The sequence below is a fragment of the Capsicum annuum genome, chromosome 11 (genome assembly GCF_002878395.1).
Source record: "Capsicum annuum cultivar UCD-10X-F1 chromosome 11, UCD10Xv1.1, whole genome shotgun sequence".
In the NCBI taxonomy this organism is placed as follows: Eukaryota; Viridiplantae; Streptophyta; class Magnoliopsida; order Solanales; family Solanaceae; genus Capsicum; species Capsicum annuum.
This window is the reverse complement of record NC_061121.1, coordinates 215,761,973-215,786,282: the sequence shown is the minus strand read 5'-3', so window position 1 is coordinate 215,786,282 and position 24,310 is coordinate 215,761,973. Positions and strand designations below refer to the sequence as shown.

General features: G+C 35.6%; 1 protein-coding gene across 3 annotated transcripts; it reads right to left on the bottom strand.

Moving 5' to 3' along the window:
- On the bottom strand, positions 1-17,485 carry LOC107847761 (exonuclease V, chloroplastic). Of its 3 annotated transcripts, XM_016692234.2 has the most exons (8): positions 16,922-17,485; positions 9,824-9,928; positions 9,445-9,566; positions 3,057-3,206; positions 2,753-2,906; positions 1,778-1,854; positions 1,498-1,550; positions 1-657 (listed from the first exon to the last, which is right to left on the bottom strand). In XM_016692234.2, exons 1-8 carry the CDS (start codon positions 17,333-17,335, stop codon positions 578-580), a joined length of 1,155 nt encoding a protein of 384 aa, XP_016547720.1. In that variant the 5' UTR covers positions 17,336-17,485; the 3' UTR covers positions 1-577. The 3 variants fall into 3 exon arrangements, with proteins under 3 accessions (XP_016547720.1, XP_016547719.1, XP_016547721.1); XM_016692233.2 differs by lacking the exon at positions 1,498-1,550 and having other exon boundaries at positions 16,922-17,484; XM_016692235.2 differs by lacking the exons at positions 1,498-1,550; positions 9,824-9,928 and having other exon boundaries at positions 16,922-17,484.
- Between the last annotated feature and the right edge of the window lie 6,825 nt (positions 17,486-24,310).

Sequence of the window (24,310 nt, the reverse complement as noted above, 5' to 3'; positions counted from 1 at the left end):
TTCACCAAACAATATCTAAATTATTATTTACCAAATATAATCAACATCGTACCTATATCAAACATATATCAATCACAGAGATCATTTCAATAGCTTTGACATTACAAACAACAATGAATCGAGGCTCAACGACAATTACAACATAAAATGAATCAACTTACAATGGAAAAAACAAGAATTGGTACAACAATGAATTTTCAGGTTCAGAATGTCCTACATGTAGGAGTACAGATACTGCTGGCTTCTCCGTGTAATCCCAAGTTTGTTAAGAGTTTTAAGTTATATTCACGGACCATGCAAATAAATTTTATACTATCTATTCCCCAAGTTACCTGTCAGGGTTGATATGGAGAGTTCCAATGTTGCATCTGCGCGACACGTGAACATTTATTAAGGAACTAGTTGGAAGCAAGTCTTGCCAAACTTAGCAGTTAGCCTTCAGTGTCCTTTCCTCCTGGAGAGCCAGAATTGCTGGCTGGACATTCAGAAGCAAACTTGCAAGACCTACATTTCCAGCGCTCGTCTTCAGGGGTGTAATTGGCTTCTCTTTCTCCTCGCCATACCTCTAACGAAGACTTTATTTGACCCTTAACCCAGTCAAGATCATAATCAAACTGATCTTCACCAAGGAATGATTGATCTTCTTGTAATTCATACCTGCAGAAAAAAGAATCCAAAAGATTTACTGATATATCTAAAAGGGTGATATGATATGGGATGGAAGCTTTAGCAATTGCCTTTTTACTACTGATATGATATCTAAAAGGGTGATATGATATGATATGGGATGGAGTATCTTCTTGTAATTTATTGATCTTTGAATTATGGGATGGAAAGCTTCAGCAAATGAACTTTCTTGGTTCTGTTTGGTTTGGATTATGCAACTAATTGTAATTATTTAAACAGTAACTTTATATTTGTCACTTTACTGGTGAAACTTGTGTGCCATTGGCTAATAATCATTGAATCAGACAAAAAAACAACCTATACAACAGACGGGAGGGTAGAGTGTACTCAGACCTTATCCCTACCTCATGGAGGAAGAAAGGCTGTTACCGAAAGACCCTCGGTCAGGTAACACATATCAAAGCAAATTTAACAAGAGAAAACGGAAGTAATGAAGACATCACAAATAATAGGGAAAGCATTCTAAAGTATAGACAAAAAGGAACATTAACCACAACAAAATAAAACGATATCCGAACCACAATAAACAACATGCAGTAGCAGAAACTGAGGGACCAGAAACTCCGAGAATGGTGCTAATACCACTGGTATGCAAGGAGAAACCTATCCCACTATGACTAATAGACCTATCTAATCATAAAAAAGAGAGAGTACAAATTGAATATATAAAGAACTAGATGAAAGCATAGAAACATGTTTCTTCAAATATATACAAAACTGGATGAAAGCATAGAATCATATATACAGAAGCAAATAAATTATGAGCCACCAAATAGTACTCTTAAGATCGGTTCTTCAATGTAGTCAAACCTTGATATCCATTCTTTTGCAAAAGAACTCTGTTCAAGTTGGGCTTCATGTTTCTAACAAAAAAAAGTCAAAAACAACTATAAAAATGAAGGATTTCTTTCCAATATGGAAGAACGATGATTCCACAAGTTAATTTCAGACATCTCACTAGCCAGAAGAGAGAAACAGGGAAAGATGTCATCAACAAAAACGAAAGCAACTTCGACAGGGATATATTGGTAGAAGAAGATAGAAAAAATCTCTATTTGTACTATCTGAAAAATGCAAAATTCCAATTCACCTCAACAGTAGTTGCTCATGTGCTGGTGGAAGCATGCACCAAGTATTACGAGAGTACCTCAACATATCAGTGAGAGTCTGCATTAACAACCAAGAGTTGGATGTGAATAGACACAAGACATAAACAAAATACTTCCAAAGGCTAAAACATCAGCAAAATTCTGATAACAATTAACAGGAAACTAAGCTGAATCTCCACTATCCACAGTAAAATAGACACCGAGTCAGTTGTGTTCTGAAAGACTTAGTACCCCATACCCAACCATAAACTCTTTTTAGTCATTTTTCCCTGAAGTAACAACAACAACAACATACCCAATATATTTTCACAAAGTCCAAACAGAGAGGTTGTTTTTGATAGACCCTCGGCTCAAAATTGTGTTTACTTTTATCCTGATATAATTAAAGTTTCCATTTCTAGTCTTGATCACACGGGGTAGATGGATGAAAAGCCTCTCCATCTTAAGAAATACTAGAACAGTAATGCCTCAGACCAAACAAGTAAAAATTTTGAGAAATAGAAAGAAAAATTCAGATCCTAAGAGAACTCAAGATTGTTCCTTCAAGTAACTTTAACTGCAAGCCAAATATTACGAGTTCGATTAGAGACCAATCAAATTGTCTGCTTCCAGCTCATGATATTCCACATGCATGAAAAAAGGTCACGCAGGTTCTTAAGCTCATGATCCTAAATCTTCAAATTACGTATCATTTCTCGTTTTCTTTTCATTAAGCTTTTTCTTCAAATTATGTACCATTTCACCTTTTCTTTTTCATTAAGCTTTTTCTTCAAATTATGTACCATTTCACCTTTTCTTTTTCATTAAGCTTTTTCTTCAAATTATGCGCCATTTCTCCCTTTCTTTTTTCATTAAGCTTTTTCTTCAAATTATGTGCCATTTCTCCTTTCCTTTTTCATTAAAATATGAAACAAATAAATAATACTAAGAAACTTTTCATTCTTTTTAGGCGATACCTCTGCAGGGAAACCACATTTGGCAGTATTTTCTCTGATTTCTGCAGATAAAATGCGATTAGGATTCAGAGAGAAGAACTCAAAAAACTGTCTGGACGGGAAGTCATCATCCACCAAGCTGTCCCACAAATGTTTGTAGCACATTAGCTGAAGCCTGCCATAGAAGGGATCACCAGTTCATCAGATTTTGCACCCTTAAGTACATTAGAATACTAACTAAATTCAGATATGATGCATCACTTCATCTCAGAGATGCACCATATTAAAGTTTCTTTAATATTCAACATTAAGAGCAAAACTATACCTTCCATTCCTTCGTTGCGGTTCAGAAGGGAGGCTAGCTCTCACTCGGGTTTTTGTGTCAACTAACATTGGATATGCATCACTTTGTCCTTTCGGTATTCGTATCTCATCAATAATTCCGACCATCCACACACCTTCAGCAAAACCTACTCTGATGAACCAAATGAATTAGCTCAGCAGCTAATGAGGACGCAAATAATAAAGAATATTTCATATTTTTCTTACTACTTGGCAGAAATCAGTGAATTTGTTATTAACAAGGAAATTCTATCTGCCATGTGCAAAAATAATGTTGAGGTGGATTAGAGAGAAGATATGCATTCAGTCACAAGCGACTTTGGATGGCATGTAGCAAGAAAATGCACATAATGGTCACGAGTGTCAATAGATGTTCACGAGTGGAGACAATTATGTACTTTACAGGAAAACAGCTGGACAAGAACAAAGTAAAATGTAAACATCCAGTGAAAGATCCAAGTACAAAAGCATAACCTGAGGGCTGAACACTACCTACCACATATTAATACTCTCTATGTTTCCAGGTGTACAGTCAAAAGGGGAAATAAATACTGAAATTCGCAGAACATGGGTCTGTAATCTAAACCATGCAGTTCGAAGTGAGTCCAAGAATTTATCTGCCTAAAGCTGAAACAATCTTCTTATCAGCTGATCAATCTATTTGATTGTGTGGCTAGCTGACCTAAAAGTTTAACCTATTGAAAGGAGATACATTTATTTCGCTCAACCTGCAATTCTGCCTTTACTTACTTTCTTTGAAATCTAGCATTTTCTAAATTTTTCATGGTCTTTACTATACCTTAATTGAACTGCCCACTCTTAGCTCCGGTTCTTGCTTATTGAAGCATCCCGTGTTTGCTCTTGGATTGGACTAAGCGGCATGCTTCCTAACGTGTGGACTTGATTCTTTTCTTTCCCCAAACACGTGAAAATTCTTTTCAGTAAATAGATAGCAGTGAGACTTGAAACCTTCACTTAATCTGATACTATGTTTTATTACATGATTACTAAAGTTTTAAGTTGTTAGACATGAGACATTTATTTTTCTATTTTAGGTCTGCAAGAAAGCCAAACTAATCTAGCTGGTAGATCAAAAAAGTTTTAAGTCGAAAATAAGTTACAGTAGTGAATCAAATGGTGGGGACTCTTAATAACGGCTAGCTGTTATCTTTAGGACTCTTGTTTGTTTACGACTCTTGTTTTATTTTTGTACTTATCAGCTTTGGTATATATATCGGATTGTATTTTAGTAGGTCTCTTTGTTACCTAGATTTGTTCAAATTTGTATGTAATCCACAAGCTATAAAAGCCAATACAGAGAATCAATAAAATTATCGTTAATCTGCTGCTATCTGTTCTCTTCCTCTTTATGGTATCAAGAGCTCTATAGCTTTAACAAGCTGATCCTTTTCATTTTATTTTCTATTTTTCCCAGCCCAAACACCTCACGCCGCCTAAATGGACCCAAATACAAGCATCGTCAATGCCGACAACATCTCCAACTCAAGGACCTCACGCCTAAATGGACCCAAATACAAGCATCGTCAATGCCGACAACATCTCCAACTCAAAGACTGTTGTCCAGTTCAATCCGGTTACTCAACTCACCATCAAACTGCTGGTAGCCACAATTTTTCGTTGTGGAAGGCGCAGGTGTCCATGCTTATGCGTGGACACAACCTCTTTGGTCACCTTGATGGATCGATACCAGCCCCCTCCAAAACTATATCTGAAAACAACCTAGAAGTACCCAATCCTAATTATGTTTCCTGGTCTCAACAAGATCAGCTTATACAAAATGCTGCCTTGGCAACTGTGGATGCGACCATTGGCAGTACAGTCGCTTCTGCTACAAATGCAAAAGTCGCTTGGGATGCCTTGCATACTGCTTATGCAAATAAGTCTCAACTAGTATTTTGTCCTAGAGACCGTCTAGCCCGTGTTTCCAAAGACTCTCGTCCTGTTGCTGACTATCTCCATCAAGTTCGGTCTATTTGTGATGAACTTGTCACCGCTGGATCCCCGTATCCAATGAAGAATTGACTGTCAAGATTCTCACTGGACTTGGATCTGAATTTCGCGAACTTTCAGCCGCTATCCGCACTCGAGATTCAATAATCCCCTATGAAGAACTATATGAAAAGCTCCTTGATCATGAGCTTTTCCTGCAGCATGAGGAAGCCAAAAAGACACCTTCTACTCCAATCACTGCCAACGTTGCTCACAGAACTACTTCTAGTCCCACACGCCAAGGCTCCACCAATCACCAGAACAATAATTGACGACCAAATGCGCCAAACCAACAAATAATTATCAGTCCTGGCATAACAATCAACAACCTCGGCATAATAATCAACAACAGTCTTCCAACAACAACCTCTACTGCCAACTTTGTGATCGTAGAGGTCATACTGCTCGTGTATGTCGGACACGTTCTCACAATCATCTTCAAGTGCGTGCTAATTATGCTGCAAGTCTCCAGGAATCAGTCAGCTCCGTGGATCGTTGACAGTGGTGCCACCCACCATATAGTCTCAGACACGAAGAGTCTAGCCACTACGCAAAACTACCACGGTTCGGAGGAGATCGTCATGGGTAATGATAATACCATTCCAATCTCTCATACTAGTAATGTGAATTTTAATGCATCAAATCACCAATTTCAGCTTCAACATATTCTTTGCTCTCCAACTATTAAAAATAATCTAATCTCTGTCTCTAAGTTTTGTCAAGATAATAATAACTCATCTATGGAATTTTTTCCTTTCTCTTATCTTGTAAAGGATCTGACTACGGGGGCGCCTTTGGCTCGCGGATGGAGTAAAAACGGGTTGTATGAGTGGCCACCGGGGGATGTTGATGGTTCACCAAAATGCAACGTTGTTTCATACAACCTGGGGCATCAACGATTAGGCCACCCTAATCGTCAAGTTCTAAATAGATTTTTGCATGATTTTTCCATTCCAGTTATTGGTTCCAAAACTTATACTGTTTGTAATTCATGCTATTCTAATAAAAGCACAGGATGCCTTTTTCAAAAGGTTCTTTGCCCAGTGCTAAGTCCATTAAATTTAATTTACAGTGATTTGTGAGGGCCGTCTCCGTTAATATCAATTGACAAAAAACGATACTACGTTTTATTTGTCGATCAACTTTCAAGATATATGTGGTTATTCATGCTCAAAGCTAAAACAGAAGTCTTGAAAATCTTCAAAACTTTACATCCCATGCTTGAAGACATTTTCAAACAAAAATTTCATCCTTTTTATACTGATGGTGATGGTGAATTTCAAAAATTGGATTCCTATCTAAAAACACATGGAATTGAACAATTAGCGTCCCCCGTATACACCACAACGGGTAGCTTTAGTTGAATGCCGACATCGGCATGTCATCGAGACAACGCACACTTTACTACATCAAGCATCCTTACCTTCAATTTTTTGGAGTTATGCTTGTCATCAAGCTATTTATTTGATCAATAGGATGACTACACCCAATCTACAAAACAAATCACCTTTTGAAATTCTATTTCAGGCCGTGCCTAACTATAATTCCATCAAAGTTTTCGGATGCTTATGCTAGTTGCTACCCATGGCTCAAACCTTATTCCTGCAATAAATTGGAACATCGATCCACACTGTGTTTATTTAGGATTTTCTAATAAATATTATAGCCATCAGTGTTTTGATCCAGTCAACTCCAAATTATATTTATCTAGGGATGTAATCTTTTTGGAAGACAATTTCCCTTTTCAAAATATATTTTCCAGATTTAAAAATAAAGTTAATGTTTCTTGGGATACTATTTCTGTTGAACAACAATCCAAGGAGGACACTCATTCAAATTCACATTTCTCCTATGAACTCCCCCCACCAGTAAATACGTTGTCCACGGCTGCTCAACGCCTGCAAACTATCTCCTCCACTTCAAATGGCGTCTCTCCACAATCACGTAACATTCCTTCTCCTCAAATCTCAATTTCCACTCCTTCACCCAATACACAAGTTCCACAAAAACAGACCACTTCTGCTTCTTCAGCACCTCAAACATTGACCTCACGACCACTTATCACGTACCGCAGACGAGAAAGACCACCCATTCCTAGCCAAACTCCACAACCTTCTCACAATGCATCTGCTCCGGCACAAAATCATCCACAAATGCCTCTCTCCCGCCCCAACCATTAGCTTCTCCTACCCAACCTGACTAGCCCCGGCCAACCCAGCCAGCCACCAAAGTACACCCAATGACCACCTGCTCACAGACTAATAGCCTTAAACCACGTCAGTTTCTCACAACCACTACACCGTCTCCAAAAATCCCCACAACTCAACCTATAAGCAAGCCAAGCTAATTCCCCAATGGAACTCTGCAATGCAAGCTGAATTTGATGCTCTTGTTCGCAACCATACGTAGGATTTGGTTGCATGTGATTCTTCCAAAAAAAATGATGGATTGTAAGTGGCTATTTCGCATTAAACATAAACCTGACGGTTCTGTTGACAGGTACAAGGCTCGCTTGGTTGCCAAGGGATTTACTCAACGTCCAGGACTTGATTATCATTCCACCTTCAGTCCGGTAGTCAAGCCTGCTACTGTCCGCCTTGTCTTGACTATTGCCACTCAACTTGACTGGCCTGTTCATCAGCTGGATGTTAACAATTCCTTCTTGCAGGGTCATCTTAGTGAAGAAGTTTACATGCGTCAGCCACCTGGATTTGAGAATTCTAGAAATCCTACCCACGTATGTCGTTTTCGGAAGGCAATTTATGGTCTCAAACAGGCTCCTCGTGCTTGGTACAAAGAATTTAAAAACTCTCTCATTACTTTAGGTTTTGTTAAATCACAATCCGATTCCTCGCTCTTCATTATTCATAAGTTTGGGTTTACTGTATATATTTTAGTTTATGTGGATAATATCTTAGTGACTGGTAATCACAATCAAGGTGTTTGTTCTATCATTGAGGCTCTCTCCCAACGTATTTCACTGAAGGACTTGGGGCCTCTTCATTACTTTCTCGGTGTTGAGGTGATTCTTACTTCCGCTGGTCTACTATGTTTTCTCAAGAGAAGTACACTATGGATCTCCTGCATGAGGTATCTATGGATAACTGCAAAGGTGTTTCCACGCCTTTGACATCTAATGTTGTTTTTGATCCCTCACCTGATGATAATTTAGTTGATGGTTCCTTATACCGGTGCATTATTGGCAAGCTTCATTACCTATCTTTCACTCGTCCGAACATTGCTTTAGCTGTCAGCAAGTTGTCATAGGCTATGCATCAACCGCTTATGTCTCATTGGGTTGCTCTTAAACAACTTCTCCGCTATCTTCGTTCAACTACTTCATTTGGTGTACTCATTGCTAAGGAGAGTGATCGTAGACTATTTGCGCACTCTGATTCAAACTGTGCAGGGGATCCTCAAGATTGCACCTCCACCACAGGTTATGTTATCTATGTTGGCCGTTCTCCTATTTCATGGTTTTCGAAGAAGCAGTGTTCAGTTTCTCGCTCTACAATAGAGGTAGAATATCGGGCAGTTGCTGCTACTGTTTCTGAAACTAACTGGCTCACCCATCTTCTTAGGGAGTTTCGGTTCCCTCTAAATGTTGTTTTCCAAGAGTTCTCTGTGACAATATTAGCACCACTTATATTTGTGCCAATCCTGTCTTCCATAGCCGCATGAAGCATGTGGCCATCAACTTCCACTTTGTCCGTGATCAGGTTGAGAGCAAACAGCAAACAGCAAACAGATTGAGGTTGCACATTTACATGCTGCTGATCAAGTTGTTGATCTTCTTACAAAGCCTCTTCCCCGTGCACTTTTCAGTAATTCCAAGTTGGGCGTAGTAGACCTCGACGCCAACCTGCGGGGGCATAATAACGACTAACTGTTATCTTTAGGACTCTTGTTTTGTTTAGGACTCTTGTTTTATTTTTGTACTTATCCGTTTTGGTATATATATCGGATTGTATTTTAGTAGGTCTCTTTGTTACCTAGATTTGTTCAGATTTGTATGTAATCCACATGCTATAAAAGCCAATACAGAGAATCAATAAAATTATCGTTAATCTGCATCTGCTGCTATCAGTTCTCTTCCTCTTTTAACTCTTACATCTCTCCTCCATCTTCTTAATTGAGGCTAAAGGGTCAAGGTAATTAATTAGTGGGTCATAAATTTTGTACATGACGCTTAAAAATAATCAAACAACTCTTTTGCTTAACATAAAAAGGTTTATAGAAACACGCACCTGAATAAGCCCATTAGTTTAAAATTGATGGTTGATGTGGAACGCTATTATCAACTAAACTTACAGGATATTTAAAAAATTAATATGAACAAACAAAAGATGAAAAAGACTCACAAGGGCAATTCACGAGTTAATCCATCAAATAACAATTGATTGGCACCAACGATGAAATTTAAGAACTTTAATGCCCATACATCTTCAGCTGACGCAACATGAACTTTTACCTTTTTGATCACCTGCAAACGTTCAAACTCACAGTAAGGTTAAATCAGAGTATACTAAAGAATTACATCGAAGACCAAAATGTTTAAGCATATAAAAACATTGGAATTTCGCATGAATTTTGGTATTATCTCTTTATCTCCCTTCACCAAACGGACATAGAGAACTATACGAAATATATGTCACATCAAAGTACTTGTGCCTTAATCATTCGATCTGAGATAGTTAAAATATAAACTAAACGGAGGACTAAACTCTCTATAGGGTTCACCTCTTCTTCAAGTGCTTCATGACGAATGCTACCAGCCTTCATAGCTTTGGTCTTTTCTGGTTTGCCACAAAGAAGAGTATACTCCATCTTCTTTTCACACCATTCCTGAAGGCAACTTGTGATTGTGGGGATAAGCAATCAGTAAATTCATATATTTGGGGAACTTTCTCCTCGCACAATGACTTGCAAATATAAACAAAATCAATGAAGAACACGAGAATATGATAAAAAAGAACGTTCATATCAGAAAGGCTCAAGCAAGTACCCAGTGTAATCCCACAAGTGAGGACTAGCAAAACTCTCAAATAAAATATACAGGGTACCTAGCACGCAAGTTTATCCCAAATGAGAGGGGTATTAAAGAGAAACCAAAATACAACAAATTAAATTAAAGCTAGCAGTTCAAGATTTTGAGGAAGTCCAGCAACTCATATTGGTCAACGCTCACAGCACTAATCTGCCTCTTCAGACCGAAAGAGCAACAAAATCAAAGTTGTTACTGAAGAATAAGAAATATTGAAATTGAGACATGGTATGTTGAATTGTGTAACTGTCTCATCTAAAAAGTTCAATTTGTTAAGAGGGGGCACGACTTTTATTTACATAATTAGGTCTTCAGCAGGCCCTCTCACGTGTAGGCCTGATTTTCTTTTTTGTGGGCCAAGCACCTGAAAATTTCTTTTGATATGGGTAATGGTAAGACTCAAACCATACCTCTTCCTACTGTAATACTATGTTGAATTATGTGACCATCTCATCTAAAACTGAAGCTATTAGAGACAGTATCGCTTTTATTTACTTAATTATATTTTCAACATGGTCAATAAATTCAACATATTCTAGAAATGTTAAAAAAACCCTTCTCATTGCAGAAGATGCAAAATGAACTAGCTAGAGCTGTGAAGTTAGATAAGCCATAAGTCTGATTCTAGATTTAAAAAAATTTGCAGTCTCACGCAATATCCAAGCGATTCTAAAATGAAATATATCTTTTGCACCAAGCATCATACTACACCCTAGAACTTAATTATAAATCAGATAAGTAATCTTTCCAATACTAAAGTCTGTCTGCGAAATTAGTTCCTTTGTCCCAATTTTTATGAAACTCTTTCCACTATAGAACGTCCCAAATTGTTTGAACATGAGTTGATCTCTATAATTCTATCAAATTAACTTATCACACTTTTAACTTAATCAAAAAAAAAAAGTCACACTTTGATTTTTTCGTTCACTACGCTAATCTAAGAAAGGAAATCAAATTCATATCTTAAACTATATAATTAGTCAAATAACGTCATATTAATATAGAATAGGAGATCTGATGGTAATAAGTCCTCATGTTCAAAGCAACAATTCAGCAAGCAATTTGAATTCCTCTTAAGCATTCAAACAATGGAACAACAGGAAACCACAGCTTTTCAAACTACGACATCAAAAGACACCAAATTGGATTATTCCCTCCTTAAAGTGGGGTCTGTGTAGGATAGACTATAGAGTGTACGCATACCTTACCCGTACCTTAGAAATAATTAGGTTGTTTCGGATGGACCCTCGCGGCTCAAGGAAAAACAGTCCAAACTAGCCCAAAAAAAAAAAAACTAGAGAAAGTACAAAAACAACAGGCAGTAACTAAAATAACAAATAGTAACAAAACTACAACAAAGGACCTTGCATTGTGTTGCATTCTCTTGATGTCCATTCATATTAGTAATTGTAGTAACAAATAGTTTCTTGTCTATCTATCTTTCTTTATTTTCTATCTTTAATTACTATCTTGCTTCTATAATCTTGTTTCACATCAGATTGATATCAGAGAGCTTGGATTAGATTTGTTTTCACAAATCCAAGTCTTGGGGTTTTGATATTTTCAAAAAAAAAAAAAAAATCAAATTTGATTGAATGTTGTTTGATATTATTCCTTGAGTTACATGTTGTTTCCTACATGAAAAAACAAATAAAAAAAATACATGACCAAAAACAAAAATTGAAAGTCATGTTGAAGAATAAACTTGAAAATGGGTTTTGTTGATTTGGTGTTTAGTTGAAGAAGTTGTTGGTAAAGTTGTGGGGAAGTTATATCTCAAATTTGAGCTCATTTGTTTGGGTATTGAAGAGGATGAATTTGAGAATTGTAAAATAGTTCAAAATCTTTTCAAACTTATTTCTTTTTTTCTTGTTAATTCTAGCTAGTTTGCTTTGAGTATTAATTCATACTTAATGTTAAACCAGTTTGTGTCCGCTTAATTTATTTGTGTCAATTTTTTTTCATGCTTTTTTTCTTTCATTTCATTGTATGCTTATTTGTTTCATTGTCCGTTAGTTTTAATTGTTCGTTCTTGATTACATAAACTCCACTCCATCCCGAAGAAGTGGTACTACTTGTGAATTATTTGACGGTGTTGACTCTCAACCTTGGGTTATTCAAGAGTGGTAACAAGCAAGAGTGAGGTGAGTTCATTTGAGGATGGTCTTAGAGTGATACACGAGTGTGAGTGACAAAAGAGGGAAACATGATGTGAGTGAGTGGTGAAGAACTCTTTCTACTAACTTTTTATTTATTTTGTAGGTACAATGACTCAATTGGAAGGAGAATCCGCTAGCAAAATGGAAATTTTGCTTCAAAAGCTATTGGAAGAAATGAAGGAAAAATTGGAAGATGTGGATAGAAGGGTGAGAAATCAAGAAATAGCAAAGCAACCACTTGAGGTTTTCAATCCCATTGGTCAACATGATGAGGGATCAAGTAAGACTCCTCTTGATACAACTCCATTCCACATGGTAGTGCAAGATACCCTCTCTCCTAATGCTACTTTACCAAAAGTTTGCAATCAAGCAACACTTCCGAAGAGAGAGGGGGGGAATCAACAAAGAAGTCTTCCACCACAAGCTAATAGAACTCAAATAAGAGCCCAACATAACCTAGAATACATGATTCTTTTGATGGTGAAAATTATGATTATGGAGCCAATGATCAAGTTCAACAAGAGAGGTTAGGTAGGAGAGGAAGAAGAGGGGGGAATGGAGGGTGGTATCCGGTTGATGGCAGAGAATACAATAGAAGGAATGATGATGAAGATCGAGGATTCAACAACATCAAGGTTACCCTTCCATTCTTCAAAGGAAGTAGTGACCCGAATGAATATCTTGATTGGATTGTGAAACTTGAAAGGCAATATAATCTCAACAATGTAAGTGATGTTAAAAAGATGAATTATGCTATAAGTCACCTTGAGGGTTTTGCTTCTACATGGCGGGAGAAAGTTGAAAAAGATGCTTTGGAGAATAGAGACTTTGTTAAAAGTTGGAATGACATGAAAAGGCGTATGAGAGAAAGGTTTGTGGGTCAAGATTATGAATACACTCAAGAAATATTACAATCTTCAACAAAGAAGTAAGAGTGGAAGAGTATTATGAGGAGTTAGAGCATACTAGGCTTCGAGCTAATGTCAATGATGAAGAGGTGAAACTTGTGGCAAGATTTATCTCGGGCTTAAATAAAGAGGAAGGCAACCATTGGAATTACATCGTCTTTCTACTTTATATGAGGCTTATCAAATGGCACTCAAGGTGGAGGGTCATCAAAAGGAAAACAAGTCAAGAGTGCAATCTTCTTCATCTTCATGGGCTAAAAATAAGGAAATTTGGAAATCATCTCCCACTTGGGACAAATCCAAAGGTGCAACGCATGAATTGAAGTCCAACTTAGACAAAGGCAAATCAAAGGTGGACTACAAGGATGGAGGTAACAAAGCTAAGCTTGAAACTCCATCTAAAATAAAGTGTTTTAAATGTCAAGGATATGGTCATAAAGCAAATAAGTGTCCTAATAGAAGAACTATCATTGCATTGAATAATGGTTATCAAACCGAAGATGAATCTAAAGATGACCACATGGAGGATGATAGTAGTGATGAGTTTATGGGAGAAGGTGATGGAGAAGAAATTAATGATGATGGAAAACTTGTTCTTGTTGTGAGGAGAAGTATGAGTGCTCTAGCGAGGGAAGATCTTAATCAAAGAGATAACTTGTTTCATAATTGGTGTGGAGTGCAAGAGCAATTATGTTTCTTTATCATTGATAGTGGAAGTTGTGTCAATGTTGCTAGTGTATCTATGGTAGAACAATTGAAACTTTCAACAAGAAGGCATCCAAAACCTTATAGATTGCAATGGCTCAATGAATGTGGTGAACTCAAGGTAACCAAGAGAGTGTTGATAAAATTCAAGGTTGGAAGTTATCATGATGAAGTGCTTTGTGATGTTGTACCAATGCAAACTTGTCATTTATTGTTGGGAAGGCCATGGGAATATGATGTGGGAGCTAAACATGATGGAAGATCAAATAAATATGCATTTGTTAAGGATGGTAAAAAGCACATTCTTAACCCACTTTCTCCTTTTCAAGTGAGTGAGGAATATAGAAAAATGGGAGAGTTGAAAGAAAAACTTGAGAGAGAAAAGAAAGAGAGGAGTAAGGGAGTGAAACATGATAACTCAAGAGAGGAAAAAGGAGAGGTTGAGAGCTCAAGTGAGAATGAGTTATCACAAAAAAAAAGAGGTGAGCAAGAAAAATAAAAAAATCAAAAAAAAGAGAAAATGTGCATGATTTTGCAAAATCAAGAGAGCATGAAAGAGCTAAACATTGAGGATGCTACTCAAGTCATATTTATTAAATCTAAAGGTTATTCTTTGCTTTCTAACAACGAACTAACCTCTTTATCTTTGCCAAGTGTTGTTTCTTCTTTGTTGCAAGATTATGAAGATCTATTTCAGGAAGAAATACCAAGTGGGTTGCCTCCTTTGAGAGGAATAGAGCATGAAATTGACTTTTTGCAGGGTTCTCAAATACCCAACAAAACGGCTTATAGGAGCAATCTTCAAGATACCAAAGAATTGCAAAGACAAGTGGAAGAACTTGTGAATAAAGGTTTGGTGAGAGAAAGTTTAAGTCCATGTGCGATGCCCGTAATTCTAGTACTCAAGAAGGATAGGACATGGAGGATGTGTGTAGATTGCCGTGCCATTAATAAAATTACGAATTGGCGAATTTGAGGACGAATTCTTTCGAAGAACAGGAGAGTGATGTACATCAAAGTGACGCTACTTTAAGAATGCCTTTCACAAGAAGTCAAGCTAAGGACCTTCAAGGATATTAAGCTTTATGGATGACGATGGAATCTTTGGAAGGCTCCAATATGGATGCCTTGAAGATATTTAATATACTAAGTGTGTCTACCATTTAAATTAGCTTGTAATTTAAATGAAGGGCAATTTGGTCTTTCCTTACTTCTTTTAACCCTTAGTATAAATAGTTAGGTACTAGGGTTGAACCACTAGTTTTGGAATATTGAATATTTGTGCCTCCTTTGAGAGCTTGAAAACCCCTTGTTGATTTTTCAACAATTGTCCTAAGATTTGCAAGTAAGGTTGCTACCTTCGTGAGAATTCTAATAGATTAGGTGCTTTTTGGTTCCCAATTAAGAGGTGTTTTGGTTAGTTTCACCATTACATCTTTTGATTGTTTGAATCTAATTGTGTCTATCTTTCTTTATTTTTCATCTTTAATTACTATCTTGCTTCTATAATCTTGTTTCACATCAGATATGAAGTTGACTTCAGAAGATGCCAACTGAGTACAACTACAAGAGCAATACTACAATTACTAATATGAATGGACATCAAGAGAATGCAATGCAAAACTACCTACTACCCTTCTAGCCTAATCATGTGTTGTACTATTGACGTTTTGATGATTTACAAACTATACCGCAAAGGACCTGATTGGCTGAAAAACTCAGTATTAATGGGACCTGTCTGATATGAAGTTGACTTCAGAAGATGCCAACTGAGTACAACTGGAAGCTGCATTTTCTGTAGAAAGTTGGTGGCACCGCTGAACTGCACTTTCTTCAGAAAGTGTGGCACTGCAGTAGAGGCAGCCAACCTCGACCAATGGCATGGCATGCGTCCCAGGTTTTGCTCCCTCTTATAAAAGGAACACTGACAAAGAACAAAACCTAGTTTTTGCAAATAAGATTATCTCCTAAGCAAATGCCATTTCACAAGAAAATTGCTCATATTTCAACAAGGGACCTGATCAAGTGTTGTCTAGTCTTGTTGTGTTTTAGAGTCTTGTGTCTTTTATTCTTACATTGTAAATCTACTACTGAGTTATAAAGATAGTAGATCGATTGTTTGTCTGAGTCTTAGTCTGAGTCGCATCAATTAGAGTTAATTGGTCGAGTCACTTTGTATTTAGTCAAGTTTTCTTCTCATTTTGGTTGATGTCTTTCCTGGGTAGAGTTACTTAGGATTGTTGGCTAGAGTTAGTCGACAAGGGGTGTGGTAGAGTTACTACATCGGTCTTGTAATAATGCTGTTTCAACAGGTTAGGATTAAGAGTTTAATCCTTGTGATTATTCGAGTATGTAAGTTGGGAAATCCTTTGAGACAGGTTGTGGTTTTTCCCTTAAGTAAGGAGGTTTCCACGTAAACATAGGTACATTTTATTTTCTGCCTTGTTCTTCTCTTATAACTGTGTTACTGCATCTGTTTGTCAAGGGACCCGATCCCCTAATACTTGGTGGATCCCTACATTTCATCATCGTGACCTCCACAACCTCCTATATAAAGTCATATCCTCAATAACCTGAAACCGCATCATGTGTCTAATCACCTCTCCCTGATACTTCTTCGGTCTACATCTAATTAGATCAAGTTAATATTTTGGAATTAAAATTTAAACATTCAAAAATTACACAAAAAGATAAAAAAATTACATTTTGAATTATTGATCAAAGTTGTATAGTTTCGAGGTTCATACTAAGGCAGTAATATCAGTAACAGCCAATCCTCATTTCCTATGATACTAAAAAAAAAAAAAAAAAAAGCTGTCCGAGGCACTAAAGCTCGCCCTCTATGTGTTGGATCACAAAGGTCTATTGTACTGAAGCAATACTACGACTACTAATATGAACAGACCGCTATAGGAGAATATTATAAGCAAATACATTTTAAATCACTGATCAAACTTTACAGAATCTAGAAAAACGTCACATAAATTGGGACGGAGGAAGTATAAAGTTTAGAAATTCATACAGTAGCAGTAATATCAGTAACAGTCAATCCTCTGTTCCTCCGATACCGATGCAACAACGAATCAACAATTCTATTCCTCTTCTGAGTCATCAACCTTCCAGAATCTTCTACATCAACAATAACTCCCGTATCACTTTGCGAACAAGAAGAATTCGAAAAACTCCGTTTGGATAACAGAGTAATAGACTTAATCGACCTAACATTTTTCTGAAAAGACGCGGCCGATGAGGCAGATGAAGAAGAAGCAGAAGCGCGTGAAGAAACTAGAGAGCGCGTGGCTGCTGCTGCAAAGGCGGCTTCGATTATGGCCATTTCTTCTTCACTGATTATCTCTAATGGGATCTCAGGAGGAGGGGTGTGACTCGGTGATTGTGACGCACTCATTTCCGATGAGTTGGGAGCGAGTTGCCGCATGTGACCGTTGGAAACGGCACAATTGGAGGATCAGAGGGCTAATATATACTCCCTCCGTCCCAATTTGCGTAGCACATCTCAATTTTTGAGATTCAAATATTTTAATTTTTTGATTTGAAGTAGCAATTTTTTCATAATATTTTGAATATTACTCTATATTTTTAAATAACTTTAAATATATAAATTTTTTAGAGTGTTTGGATATGAAAATTTCACTTTTCAGAAAATTTATTTACTTTTTTTCTTTTTTTCTTCTCTTACATAAAGACAATAACAACTCTATTCGATCAAACATAATTTCAACTATAAAAAATTTTTATTTTCATGATCAAACACCTACTTATTACTTTTATGAAACAACATAAATGGAGGATCGAGGGGTAATATATACTCTCAATTGTTTCTAAAACATGTCAAATACAAATTTGAAAAGAAGATTTGAGATTTTTAAATTTTTAAAAAATTAGTAAGTACTTCCATTATTTCAAAATAGTGTTGTGCAAATTAATGGTTAAACCAACAATACGAATCAGTAATTGAGTTAATGATTTGAATTGTCGATTTACTATTTTATTTGTTCTCGAATTGATTATTTTTCTTGATGGATGAATTGATAATCAAATAATAATTTATTAAATTATAATTTTACCCTTCAATGTAGAAAGATCCTAACAAGAAGATGAATCAGAAGTCGATGAAAGTTAAAGAAAATATTATTCTGAAATTGGTTGCTTTAATTGATACAGTTGTATCTGTTCCTTTTATCTTTTATCTACTTTCTTCTAGTCAAGTATACCTATAACTTGTGAAATTTTTTGTGTGAGAGTTTGATTGTGAATTATATAATCGAATTGAAAAGGATCAATACCAATTAATAATAACTGATTAATTGATATCAACGATTTTATATTGGTAAAGTATTATTTTATTTTAAAAAAAAATTATTTGTAGAGTATTTGAAAAGTCAAATGTGTCAGACATTCTAAATAGAAAGCTTATTTTAAAAGTTAGATAAGAGGTGTATTTAAGAAGTTATTTTTACTTGAACAAGATGACAATTGATGAAACACTTGGCAGGAATATATCAATTTCTTGAAACTGTTAAGAGCTTCCAACACTTGTCAAAGCTCGAAGACAATTTGATCTAAATTTTAAATATTAAATTAATTTACTTAAATTTAATTTTAAAATTTCGTCAAATAGTAAACAAGTAAATCTTACATTGTTAGACTTTTTTGGTAATAGTTGCAAAAGAGTTGTCCAAATTATATTTATAGTTTTTAGTTAGTGAAAAAAATTGTAATTATATTATTTATTTAATGCAATTGAATTTTCTAACAAATAAGCCTTGTATTATTAGGGTTAAACACATCATCAGATATTTAAACTTGACACGTTTTTATTTTGATACCTAAATTTAACGTTGTTTATTTTAAACATCTAAATCGACCTTTAATTGTGTTACTTTGGCACTATTTTTACATTCTCATAATTAACTTAAGCGCGTGTTCCAAAAACATCATACGTGAAAAAATAAATTAATTTGTATGCGACACATAATTTTTTAAAAATAAAAACCCTCATTTTTATTCTTTTTTTAATCACAAGGCCCCACCCCTTTCGTTGTCTCCTCCATCCTTTGTTCAACCTTAAACACCATGGAAAACACACCATGAACTACTTCGTACTTGTTGATTTTTTTCACCTCTCAAACCTGAACACGAACAACAATAATCATGACCAAATTTTAAAAAGTGAGCTAAAAGAAATACTTGAAAGTTGAATAATTTAAAAAGAACGCATATCTAGTCAATTAAGTAAATTTATAACTTAATTATAATTTGTAAAACATTAAAACAAGTATTACAATATTAAAAATTATTTTCTCTCTTTCATATTTAAAATTTTAAACTTTCAATTCCCTCATTTCCCCTTTCTCTTTTTCTTCATATTCTTCTTTCTTTTTTTTTTCTTTTCCATTCTCCCCTTCTTTATCATCTTCCTCCTTTTCATATTTATCATTCTTCTTCTTTATTTTCTTGTCTTATCTTCTTGTTATTTTTTTTTTGAGTTTTTTTTCTCTCTTTAGGTTCATCTAGAACTTTCATCTTTTAATTTGTGTGTTTTCATCTTCTTCTACTTCTTCATTTAAATTTGACTATAAAATTTTTCAGAGAATATTGAACGATAAAAATTACAGTCGCTGAAAAACAATTGAGAGTTGTCTAAGCAATCAAAAAATATTTTTTAAACAAACAAGATTTGTTTAAGCAAACGAAAGATATTATTTAAATAATTAAGAATTATTTAAATATTTATTGGTTGTTTCAAATTGGTGATAATGTAGCGGAGGGAGGGTATATTGTTTAAGCAAATGAAAGATGTTGGTTAAACAATTGAAAATTATTTAAATATCTGTTAGTTGTTTGAAAATATTATGACATAGAGGATTTGATGTGGTTAGGGGTCCGGGGGGTCAGATGGGGCTGAGGGAGTGAAGAGGGGAGAAGGAAAAAAATAATGGGAGGTACTTGTAAATAAAAAATAATTGTGGGTGTTTGAAAATATGTGTCATTATTACTGGTTAAAAAAAATTCCTTCTACTACATTCTTAAGAATTAGATCCCATCTTTTTTATTTTCACCCTCAAAAGTCATTTTCAATTCAGTTTCCCACCAAATTCCTCGATATATCACCAATTCTCCTATACCATTAACACTCCCTCCATTCCAATTTCAACTATTCAACCATCTTCATCAATTTTTTATATCTTTTCATCAAAACTCCCGGTCAATATCACTTCTAATTTACTTATTCCTCCGCTACGAAATTACAAACTTTACATAATACTATTCATTTAAGGAGAATTAATTCGTTCCTTGTAGTTTCTTTTTCGTTTTTTGATTATCCTTGTTTCTTCATCTTCATTATTTAAATTGATTTGTGTCATGACGTGCTAGATGGATAATTATTTTTTTTTAGATTTATTCTTGTTTTTTATATTTGAATTTTATTGAAATTTGGGGGTTGTCAATTTAAACAAATTCAAAGTCTAATGAATATCTGGGGTGCTCATGCTCCTCTCCGCAAGAATGCCATTAACTTTTAAGATTTTCGCCTCTTTTTCTTCGTTTGAATTTTGAATTTTCTTGATTTTTGATTTTTTCTATATTTGAGTATTATTGAAATTACACTGTTATTGTAATTGATATTTGGGGTGGAATTAATTGTGTAACCCAAAAAAATTATCAAAAGTTTGTGTAATAGCGGAGGGTGACAAGAGAAAGAATGAGGAAGAAGAAGAGGGAAATGGTGGAAAATTATAGAAGATAGAGTGAGGAATGAGGAGAAAGAGAGACAAAAAATCTACAAAAAATACTCCTTAAACACGCTCAAAATGTGGGTAGCTCACATACTATGATGAGTCAGCGAAAAGTGTCTAGCATGATCCGAGACCAACCACTGGTCGTAACACGGTACTTAGAGTCGCAAGTGACCCCGTCTAACTCATGGCCTGACATACACCAAGAATATTGTATAAAGTTGAATAACACCGTGCAGAAGCTAAAGTTGGATTGATATATGAAAATCAAAACCAAATATCAATGTCAAAACAAAATGAAAATTATTGAACATTAGGTGAAACTGAATCTCTATTGTCTGTTTGAAAGCCTATACTAAGACGAGTTGCTGAGACAAATCCCCAGCTAACTCTAACTGTTTGAAACTAAAATGAAATAAAATAAAGTTCTGATACTGGTCCTCGAATGATGAGGACTCACCAAAGTATTGTTGCTGAAAGAGTGGGATATCATACTATGCGCAATTCAGATGCTGAACGTTAGAACCTATATTGTAAGACAATATAGCTCAAAAAAATATGCGATCAGTATTTTGAATGTACCGAGTATGTGAGATAGGAAATAACTAATATAGGCTGAACATGATACATGTAACATGGTAAACTGATGCAAGATCAAATAATAAACATTATTGTATGATAAGCTGAACAACTGAATACGGGTCATGGAAGTATTTGATTCTGAACTATAAATTGTGGACTATAAGAGCTACTAATAACCGGCATATTGCAATCTAAGCTAACCGGGGTCCAACCTATAACCTCAGTTGGAAGGTTGTTGTTCTGTATCTTGCCAATGGTATGAATACTGGCTGACATGTGGATCCACTAAATTGATGTCCAAAAGGACTAATTAAGGTGTCAAACCTGGTCTAATGGGTGATCCTTTAGAACCTCCGTGACGCTGTAGTTTTGGGACTTAGGAACTTCTACTAAAGGTCTCAGCCTAACTGACGGGTAAGCCTTCATCCCTTCGTCCACTCGGTGTTAAGTACTACTCCCAACTTAATGATACTAATAGTTGAAATGCTCAATGATAGTAATATTCTGAGGAATGAAAATAAAGGCATTATTTGAGAGCATTTACAATGTGTAAACTGGAGGATATAATACTCTAAGTATACGCATGAAATTTTAGGTCATCGGATGTTCATAACCAGCCATCTTTGAAGAATGCAAAAATAATATTTGCATAACTAATATATATGTAACTAATACTTGCGCAACCAATACCTGTTTTGTTTTGCTACTAGAAAAGAAACACGCTAAAGTGGCAGCTAGGCCTTTGTTGGGACGTCCGTCTGTGCTTGCACCTCCACCTTCGCCAACACTGATAAGGTCCGCCCGCCCACCCGCCTCTATACATCCATCCTATTTTTTTTTTTTAATGTGATTATTATTCATTCGTTGGTTATGTTGTGTAGGGGATACAAACAGGAAGCTGGTCAAGAGTCTGAAACCCTGTTCGAGATTCTTAATAAGAGTAAATTCTACCCCTGACATATGCATACATATATTAAGTATATTGCTTGAGTTTCAAAAGTCATATGTGTCTTTCTTTCTCCATTAATTTGTAGGGTATGGTCCAACAAAGATACTTGTTTTTGCCTTTCTATTAGGTTTCCTCAATCCCCAGACGGGGAGGTAACGGTTCACATATCATTCATGTCAATAGACTCTCTATATATTGTTCGTTTCCTCTAATATCCCCTTCCGAATCTGTCATGAAAGTATACGCTTTTGTTACTACTTGTTTGTAACAGAGTTGTCTAGATGACAACCCTGCCCCGACGGGCGACGAGGTAAGGTTAACATGTTGCTGTCAATTATATACTGTCGGCACTATGTTGTTCCTTACCCCAGAAAAATAGCTGGATTGATTAAACGAGAACAATCAATCAACTTCGTCTATCAAACTACTTGGGGATGGATATATGAATCCTCTATCTTCTCCATTCCCCTCTATTTTTGCACATTACACATATCACTAGTGCTCTTTCGGATGAGAAGATTCTCTAAATTTCACACTTACCCCAATAGTGACCTACTAATCTCTAACGAAACTAGACAGATTCTTGACACATTCCAAACCTAAATAAGATTTAAGTTTTAATCATACATATATAGTTGTTTTATCCTTCATATGGATTCTTTACTTTCATTTTTTCTGTTCTTAGCAAAACTTGCATGTAATCTGAGACAGAGACAACTTTATTTCCTATAATTTTATGTCTATTTTGTTCCATTTTAGCGCAACAATCATCAAAGTACCACTCCCACAGATCTGTACATTTGAAGATTTACTAGGATATTTGTATAATCTCAAGTGACATTCTTTCGTTTTATTATCCATGTGTGCTTGCACTCCACTAAATGTGATTGTTCTCCAAATCCATTGAAACTATACCATATTAATATATGCACTTCACTTATTATTTTTTAGGGAAGGGAAGGGGATGCAAAAGTCATGGTGGACAAGTAAAAGTAGGCGGAGGGAGTATAAGTGTGTATCCACCTTAAAATTTGCATCTCTATGATAATTATCAAATTACGGCGATAGAATACTTATTTTTTATGTACGAGAAATCTATCCAGGGTCGACTTTAGGATCAATGCAGCCTTGGAAAGTCGTGGATAATGGTCCATCCCTCTTCTCCACTTACGTATTGACTTAATTTCGTATGGTCCATGGCTCGAGCCCGTTCCTAAGTGACAAGTCCCTCAATCATTGTCATTTGAAGTAATATAACATACTCTCGCTTAATTCTGAAGACACGTATTTCCGTTTTACCAATAGTTATTTGCTAGCTGTTTTTTGTCAATTCTCTTATGTGCTTGACAATAATTAAAGAATCATGTGAACCCTTAGTTTTTGACATTGTTGAAACGTTATATATATATTTTTAAGATTGATTCATTAGCTTTTTAAAATCTAAATGCTAATATCTTTTCCACTTTGATATTGGTCTCATGGCAGGGCTTTGATCGAGGCAATTTGTAATGTCAGACAAGACTCAAGTTGATGTGATTGCTTTTATTTATGATGTCTCGTAATAATATAATATTACTTTTGCAAGACTGTTTAGTTTGGAGGAAAGATTATGCCTACCACGTATAATTTTTATTTTATGTGGGCACAATATGTAACAAGATTATTTAACCTAAATCGTTGTTATCCAGGAGCAACCTCTGAATCTGATTCTCGAAAATCTGCAGCTGCATATAGTGCTATGTGTTATAGTTTTGCTCTTTAAAAATTTGACTCATGTGCTATGAAGTGGACAACTACAAGTAAATGGAGACACAATTAATGTTGTATTTGAGGATCTTCTGTTGGTCCAATTTCAACTAATGTAAAGGTAGTCAGTGATGCAATGCTTGATGCCATATTCCAATTTCAACATTACCTTTGAACTGCTTTTAGAGGAGAAGATCGGATTCTTGATTATTTGTGCCTTAATCGAATCATATGTATTGGCGCATTTTTATGTTCAAAGATGCGAGTTTTAATTTCTATTTTATCTAAATCAGGTGCGTCTAAGTTGGAGTCTTATGTATGTAAGAGGACAAAGCATAAAGACGGTTTGCACTAAATTCACTGTGAAATAAGTGAC

Excerpts from the sequence above, each read along its gene's own strand:
- LOC107847761 (XM_016692233.2), bottom strand. The coding sequence starts at position 17,335 with ATGCGGCAACTCGCTCCCAACTCATCGGAAATGAGTGCGTCACAATCA. Across the intron at positions 2,907-3,056 it reads CCGCAACGAAGGAATGGAAG|GCTTCAGCTAATGTGCTACA; the intron begins GTATAGTTTTGC and ends CTTCTATGGCAG. Across the intron at positions 1,855-2,752 it reads AATGTGGTTTCCCTGCAGAG|ACTCTCACTGATATGTTGAG; the intron begins GTATCGCCTAAA and ends TTGTTAATGCAG.